This window comes from Haplochromis burtoni, unplaced genomic scaffold (genome assembly GCF_018398535.1).
Source record: "Haplochromis burtoni strain Fernald_Lab_line unplaced genomic scaffold, NCSU_Asbu1 Contig_537, whole genome shotgun sequence".
In the NCBI taxonomy this organism is placed as follows: Eukaryota; Metazoa; Chordata; class Actinopteri; order Cichliformes; family Cichlidae; genus Haplochromis; species Haplochromis burtoni.
The window spans coordinates 244160-252394 of record NW_024582898.1 but is presented as its reverse complement, the minus strand read 5'-3'; the positions used below and the strand labels follow the sequence as shown (position 1 = coordinate 252394).

Here is an 8235-nt window from a genome sequence, read left to right as displayed (position 1 = left end):
TACATACATACATACATACATACATACATACATACATACATACATACATACATACATACATACATACATACATACATACATACACACACCTTTATCAACAGCTTGATGTCTTTATTAGAATTCCTGATTATTCTTGCCCAGATCTTGTTATACTTTGCTCTTTTTTCTGTTTCCTTGTTCCTTTTGTGTTTAAAACATTGAAATATAAATATTCTTCATTATACATTATACATAATCATACATTAAACTCAGAGACCCATCCTTGCATTAAACATCAGCTAGATTACAGCAACTATGTTTGTGTCCAGCCTGTCCACTGTCATGCTTCTCTTAAGACTGAACTAATGCACATTTAGTATCTAAATTCTGGATAAGGAAACACTTTAAGCTTTGAATAAATTTTGAATGATTTCTTTTAACTCTTACTATTCATCAGATGTCATCTTTTACTGGAAAAGCAAAATGACTACATTTAAAACATAAAATCATGTCGATTGTGAAAAATGTTAAAAGGTTAAAGTGTCTAAGGGTTTAGCCCAGGTCTACACAAGTGACCTGCTGCTGAGGTTATACAAGCCAGAGAGCAAACAGCCACAGATCCTCTGAATCAGGTTGAAGTTCCTGGCTGTTGACTAAAAGCCAGGCAGACCAGGCTGTTGGGGCAATAACAACCCAAATAAGACTCTTTTTTTGACCCTCTTCCTACTGCTGTACTATTGATTTATCATAATACTGATGAGTATTTAGGGATTATCAAGCTGTGAGGCAAGAAGAGAAAAGGTTTAACTTACAGCGGCTAGAAGGAGTAGAAAGAAACAATTCTCCAGGACTCAGCTGGCCATCCTGTTCCCTGTTCACGTCTGCCTCCTTGTGGTTGTTAGAGGAAGGACTACATGGAGAGAGATGGCACATATTACAGAACCACAGGACTCATTTTAATTTCATCCACCACATTTACTGTAGCAGATTAATACAAGATTGTAAAGAGGATGAGTTCATGTTTTTACTTAACTGCTCTATGAAGCCCTCCATTGTTTTCCCCCAAGTGAATCAAGAAATTCAACGTGGGAAACTTTTTATTGGATTATGTTTTTCTTTCTTACTATAAAATAAACTTTATAGCCTTAAACAATCAAAAGTCAGACAATTCATTTACAGTCCTCGTGTGTTCACATGAGTGTTTCACATGAGTTCACGCTGTGCGTTTATTATGTTACACATAAAAATCGTAACTTAAAAGGAATTAAACAAGTGGAACCGCACCTTCTCGGACAGACCCTCTCCTCTCCTCCCATGCTACCGTTCCTCAGCCCCCTTTGACCCGATGAGGTGACGGCAGTGGTGCGGAAAGCCGTCTCCAGGTAGCTAAGTGGCAACGTCCTGTTGACTGGCTGGTGAATCTGAGCTCCGCTCCACCGAGTCAGAGCCGCCCGGCTGCCCACATAGAAATGAACAAGGGCAGGTAAGGAGTCGAAGGCCTCGCCCTCCAAGCTGTACTGAACCCGAGTGTACGTCTCAGCGGACTGAACCACCGCCTTCCCGATGAGGAAGTGAAGCGTTTTCTGCTCCCACCGGCTGGTAAGGACAAAGTCACCCTGACTGGACTGAGAGTCCCTGACAAGAAAGTCACCATGGTTCACCACAAGGCTCTCCGACACCTGAACAGATGTTTTAATTTCTGTTAGTTATTAGACGTTTCATCATTTTTACATTTATACCGATGTGATTAAAAATGCAGTGTGATGTTTGACTTTTATTTTATGTTGTCTAATTGATATATAAATTTTATTTAAAAAATGTTTGGAATGAATTGGGTTAAAAACAATACAACAATAGTCACATAACTCAAAAGGTATCTGTTTTTAATAGTGATGTAAACAATATTTGTGAAAGTTTTTTTACATTTGCACATCTAAACACTCAGACACAGAGGAAGAAATCCAAGTTAGTTTAAATCTCATTCCTGAAAGTGTTTCTCAAACTTTGAGGCTTGGATAGGGCTGCTGCTGGAGGGTGAAACCACCAGGGGAAAAATAAAGTCAAACTAATTTAAATAAACAGGAGTCATGAAAAATAAACAAGCATTTCCAAACACTATCATGCTGACCTTTATTTCACTAAATTCCCTTTTCGTATTGACACTAAATGATTTATAAGAATAGTGGAAGCATCAACGTTTCTGCTTCTGCTTTTTTGATTTTTGTATTTAAAATCAAAACTAAGAATAGAGGCTGGCATGTATTGAACAGAGAGAAAAACCTTTTGAAGGAGTTTTGTAATATAAAGTATACCTGAACTCCTTCTAACATCATTCTGTCTCCAAAGTTTAGCCAGACGCTCCCCCTTGTGGCCTAATAGCTACATGACTGTGGTATCTGAATAAATGCTGTAGTAAGCTTTGCAGTCTGGGCTTTGCTGTGTGGGGTTTGCAGGTTCTCCCTGTGACTGTATGGGTTCTCTCTGGGTTTTGCGAATCTGAATGTTTTCTGTCTCTCTGTTAGCACTGCGATAAACCGGCAAACTGTCCAGAGTGTACTCCACCTTTCACCCTCTGTCTGCTGGGACAGGCTCCATTGACTCTCAACTGGATAAGCAATTAAGAAAACTGATGGAAGTTATTTCTACAGGTTCTGATTGTTCAGTTCTGCTCTGAATCCAGTTCTAGCTGGATGGGGCAAATGCATTTCTTTAAAACAAGCTTGCTTTAATAATATGTTTTTTAAAACCCAAAGATACTCTCTGTTTTATCAGGAAGCAATGCAGCAAATCTGACAGAAAAAGAAAAGATGCAAAAGAAAAGGTGTTCTAATGGTGATATAGTTATCCATGCTTCAGTGAGCTCATTAGTCTCTTAGATTGAAGATGCTTTTTAACCAGCATGAGCTTTTCCCCTGAAACAACAACCTTTTCCCTTCAGGTAGCCTTCATTCCCACATCAGCCTATCAGCTTGTCCTTCCATCATAGGATGTTGGATACATCTGACTTTTTGATAGGTGCATTGCATATTTTTTAAACTTCATTTTATGTTTTAGTTTTCTTCTTTATTCTCTGTAGAACTACTTTGTTACATTACTCTTTATGTTACTTTTTTGTTACTCAGTATCACCTGTGTAGATTCCGATTAACAATCTAACACTAAACCTTTCATATTCACACATATCTGCACAAAACAATCCCTGTCCTAATAAGGAGAACACCTAAAAGTCCTTTCCTTTCACAGCCTAGACAAATATCTGACAAAACCAACAACCGATTCGGTGAAGAAACAGCCCACAGAGCACATCACAGGAAAAATATTTTTCCGTTAGTGGGCTCGACTGTATGAACAAGTATGGAAATGCACACTCCTACAAGACTTTTGTTACATGTTGAAAAACAAACTTTGACTCTTTGGTTCACGCTCACTTACACTCTGGGTCAGGAGATGTGTAGTACTCCTGAAGGTTTCCCTGATTGGTTAAGTATACTAATTTTCTTTAGCTCCAGTTGCTTCATCACAAGCCTCGCAACTTTGGTGATGAAGTCGCTGGAGTCCAATGTTTTAAAAAAGTGAAAGGAAAAGTAAAGAAACTAAAATTAAACCAACCTTTGAGAGCATACCCCCCCTCCCCCATTCACTACCATCCTCACACCCACTTAACCACCACCGCCCACTATTTCCACTCTCTTGTTTTTGTTTCATTGCTGCATTTCTAATCGATTACTATCCCACGCTCTAGTCTGTAGTGACGTCGATCAGTAACTAAGAAACTAAAGCCATTTTTGTTACGTAATGTTCACAGCTGGTTTGTGGTGAAAACACGTGCTTGCTTGCTTGCAGGGCAGATGCTGGGAACTGTTTTTTTTCTCCCCCACATGTACTTTTCCAGATATTACCTGACGTAGCCGTCAGAACCACAGTTGGGCAATTGGACTATAAATAGACGTAGCCATTGTGAGATCACCCACTGATTTAAGCCTCTGCATTTTGAAGCTTCGTCTTTGGTCAATACCACATTTCTTAGTTTCTTAGAGCTGGAATATTCATACATATTTAAACTTACTAGCTAATGCTACCTACAACCAAATTCATGGAAAGTATTTACTACAAAGCAAGCCATATTATTTGCCAGATAACATCATTAAAAGTGCTCCGCAAGATACCAAACATGGTTGAGAGGTCTAGTTCGGTGAGTCAATTTAATGGAGGTCAGGCCTAGCAGGTAGCTGTTGGGTCTACCTGTTGACTCACCTGTCAATCAAAACAGTCATACCCTTAAGATTAATAAAATCCATACAGTGGATAAGAGAGCTCAATAGTGTTTTTTGAACAAGGCTGTAAACATGTCTGTTTGCTGGGTATACTTTGACATGGGCGTCAGCCTCAAGTGGCCATTAGAGGAACTGCATGTTTTTGTCACTTCAGTGTTGGTTTCTTTTTGCAGCCCTGGAAATGCTTGGTCAAAATTAAACAGTCCATTAGAGTCTGGCCCGTGGGATGCCCAGTTCCATGCAAGTGACGCTGTGTAATTGTCTCGTAACAACTGAGTACCCCTCGATGCCTAAACATTGAACAGCCAGTATGTTCAGGACTGAAACACACTATTTCCTGCTGAGTGCTGCATATGTAACAGTGCATAAAGTCCAGAACTGATTCTCTCAACATTGTCTGACCTTAATGCATGAAAGCTAAAAACATCCTTTATTCATATCCTTTTTGTGTAACCCTAAATGACACAAGTAATGAGAAGCGTTTTTAAAAAATTATGAAATTTTCATGCAACAGCTGCAAAAAAAAAAAAAGTGTGTATTTGGATGTGCGTATGTCAGAGGCAGACCTGCCAGGGGATGCATCCGTGGTACCAAGCGTGGCTCTTCAGGTTTGTGCCACTCAGCCTCAGCTCTTCCTCCAGCTGCTTCCTCAGTTTCTCAGACGGCGCCTCCAACCAGAACTTCTCCTTGGAGAACTTAAAAGACATGACAGGCGCACGTTGAGAAACAACCTCCCCATGTACGAACACAGGAAGGCAACAACATGAGTTTAAGCCATTGTGTGACCTCTGCTGGCTAAAGGTCAAATCCCAGCAGAGTCTTTTATCTTCTGCGTTTTTCCTTCCTGAAAAAAAATGTAAACCAGATTGGCTTTTTAAAGAAATGGCTAAAATACAAGCATGTAGCCAATCTGCAGCCTTCTCTGCTGTTTTTGTGTGAATGTCTGTTAACAGAGGACAGAGTGGGATGAGGGAGGGGGAATAGAGAGAGGGAGGATTGACAGCTCTGGCATTCCCACACTGGCATCCACAGTGGCGGCACCAGAGGCCCAAAACCCAGACCCATGCTGGAGTTTTGGCCTTGTCACTGTGGCAACGTCATTGTTAGATGGGGGTCATCGCTCAGCGGCCTTTGTCTGTCGTGTCTTTATGCAAAAAAAAAAGAAGAAGAAGAAGCTACTGTATACAAAAATTTATGTTAAGGACAAGCTGGGAATACTGGGAGTGTGGACACACACACAAACACATTCCTCAGCTTTATAGGTGACATGTTGTTTTTCTGGTCCCTGAAACCTCCCACCCCCTTCTTCTTTGACAGAATGGTTTGCCCCGTTGAACTGGGAATCAAAGACTGGGAACGGGGCCAGGACCACTTCAAAACAAAATAAGATGGTGTGTGTGTTGTGAGGTAAAGACCTGGAAGCCTCCAGCTCTAATTTCATTAGCATTATCATTCACTGGCAGCTTGTAACATTTAGACAAGTGTGTTTGTCAAGTATCTAATTATAAGTCAATGGAGTGGAAATCATCTTGCTCTCCGAGGCTCTTTCCACCTTTCCTAAACAAGGCCGCCGACCGAGACGCCACCATTGCCAGCGGTAACCAAGTCAGCTCAAAAGTATGTCACCGCAGAGGGGCTGCATTCCCCGAGGCTTTTCTGTCACTGTCCTGATTGAATTAGAGCCACAGAGCTGAGTGTAGGGAATCACAGAGGTTTGCTGAGAGGTCCATATACAGCTGGAAAAAGGCTTGACCACAGGAAGTGAGAAAGCAAACGGAAGCTGAATCAAAATGAGAGTCAAATGTACTTTAAAGTCGCACAAAAAGGTAAGCTTACTTTCACATATTCTCCTCCACCATCTGTCATGTCCTGATGCCTAAAAAACAAAGGAAACAAGTTTGATTTATTAAGAATATTAATTTGAACTTTTTCTTGTAAGAGTCCCCAATTACCTATCAGCTAATAATTCACAGGAAAATGTCTTTTAAAAAAAAAGAGTCTAATGAGGTATTAATGACAGGGCAAAATAAATATTGAACTAAGCAAATTATAGAAGAGGGTTCTCTCTCTTCAACATGCCACAAATAAGCTCCAGGTGATCTGAGCAGAGTTTAGCAGATGACAATCAAGTAAATAAATAAATAACTACGATTAACACATTTTAGAAAAATGTGTTTGTTTCATCTGTCTGCTAGAAAAAAACAAAATCACCAAATATCGGTATCAGTCTTTAAAATCCTGTATTGGTCAGGTTAGTATTTGTTTATTTATTTTTCTTCTACTTTTAATTTTTTGTTACTTATTGGATGCGATACAAGCACTGTGTTTTCATGAATGATCGCTGCTCTGAATAAATTAAGTTGTTTTTTTCTTTGTTCATGAATTGCTCAGTAGAGATCAACAGAGCAGCTATGGGAAAAGAAAACATACAATAAAGATCCAAGCAGGAAGAATCTGGGACCAATGACTAGTTTCTGTGTCGGAAAAGTGAAGCCAAAGTGGTAGTGCCCTAAATGTGTATTCTTTTTAATGACCACCAGGGGGACAAAGACATTGTATAGAAGTCTATGTGAAACAGCACTCAGCTCATTGCTGTATGACCTCACTAAACACAATTTTAAATAGTTTTTGGTCTCAGTTGCTACTTTAAGCTCATATTGTAATCAAGTATGTAATCGGTCTGTCTGTCTGTTAGCAGTCTAGCGTTTTTAATATATGATTCTCAGACTTTGTGTTTTCAACAGCATCTAGCGCTGATTTAATTTAGGTGAAAAAGATCACAGCAAATGTGACAATCATTAAAAACTTTATATTACCCAGAAAGTTTTTATGGATCGTCTTCAAACTTCACAACAGTAAGCTAGGCCTTGGGGGTCACGAGTACCTAGGTAGGGTAAGCATTTGCCCTTGATCATATTGTAATAAAAAAAAAAATGGCTGACGTCAGCATGTTATAAAAAAAAAAATCATAAAACATCAAAGTTTCAGTATAGCTCTCGTGTTTCTCAGGGAGCCTTGTTAGAGGAGAGAGAATCGCCCGCCGCTTCATCAGCTGCCAATGACTTGTAATTGAGAAGTTGTTAACTAGCAACTGTGAGGTGGTTCAGTCAGACCTCTCCCCCCGCCCACCTCCGCCTGTCATGTCTGGTTTCAAACTACCAAGAGGCCGCTGAGCTCAAAGCTTCATGACGGTGTTTTACTAACCAGTATCAGACGCCACAATATTTATGTCCAACTTTTATACAGTCTATAGCTGGGAGTCAGTTAAAACACCGGAGCTGAGTGTTTGCATGTCATGTTTACACCATACCATGTCGTCCTAACCCCCCATCTGCTCTGTGCAGCTACAGCTGGCACTATTTTTAGAGTTGCCGAGAAGAGGGTCGCTTCTGCGACGCGTCAGAATCAAAGTAGAGTCTGCAAGGTGGTGAAATAGCTGACACTGCTACATCATCCACTGAAGCTCCACAGGATTCAGTTTGTCTGAGTCAGGTAACTACTAAATGTAGCCAGGGGGTCTACAGCGCCTGCTGTTTCCAGAAACCACATTTTATGCAACTTTCAACAAACATTCAACGTGTTTTGTAATTTTCATCTACTGTGACATATTTCCTGTCGCACTCATGTAAGATTAGAGTTTAAACTGTTGCAGAGTCGTGGTCATTGACATAGCAACTCTATGGTATCAGATAAAACAGCAAACAACTGTCATCACGGTCACATTCAGCTTTTGTCTTTTATTGTTCAGCCTTGATTAAAGGCTGGAAATCCAACAGCCCTGTTTTCAAACAGCACGTTTTCCTTTTTTTTTCTTTTTTTTTTTTTCCTTATTGTTTGTCATCATAATTTACTTGATTTTTAAAAAAATCCCATATCTTGATAAGTGAGTAGCAGTATTATCAGTTAGTTCTGGTAGCAGCAGCAGAAGTTGTACATGCTTTATGCTGTCTGCTGTCCATCGGCCCTCTTGCGAAACTCTCTGA

The 8235-nt window shown here is 40.0% G+C and overlaps 1 protein-coding gene across 1 annotated transcript in view; it reads right to left on the bottom strand.

Annotated features, from left to right (window-relative positions):
• The window catches only part of sh2d3cb (SH2 domain containing 3Cb), a gene marked incomplete in the record, with an annotated part of 45227 nt that overhangs the window by 23681 nt on the left and 13311 nt on the right, over nt 1-8235 (bottom strand). Inside the window, 4 exon segments of the mRNA XM_042214240.1 lie at nt 792-889; nt 1264-1658; nt 4819-4947; nt 6089-6128. Of these exon segments, the coding sequence (XP_042070174.1) occupies nt 792-889; nt 1264-1658; nt 4819-4947; nt 6089-6128 (662 nt within the window).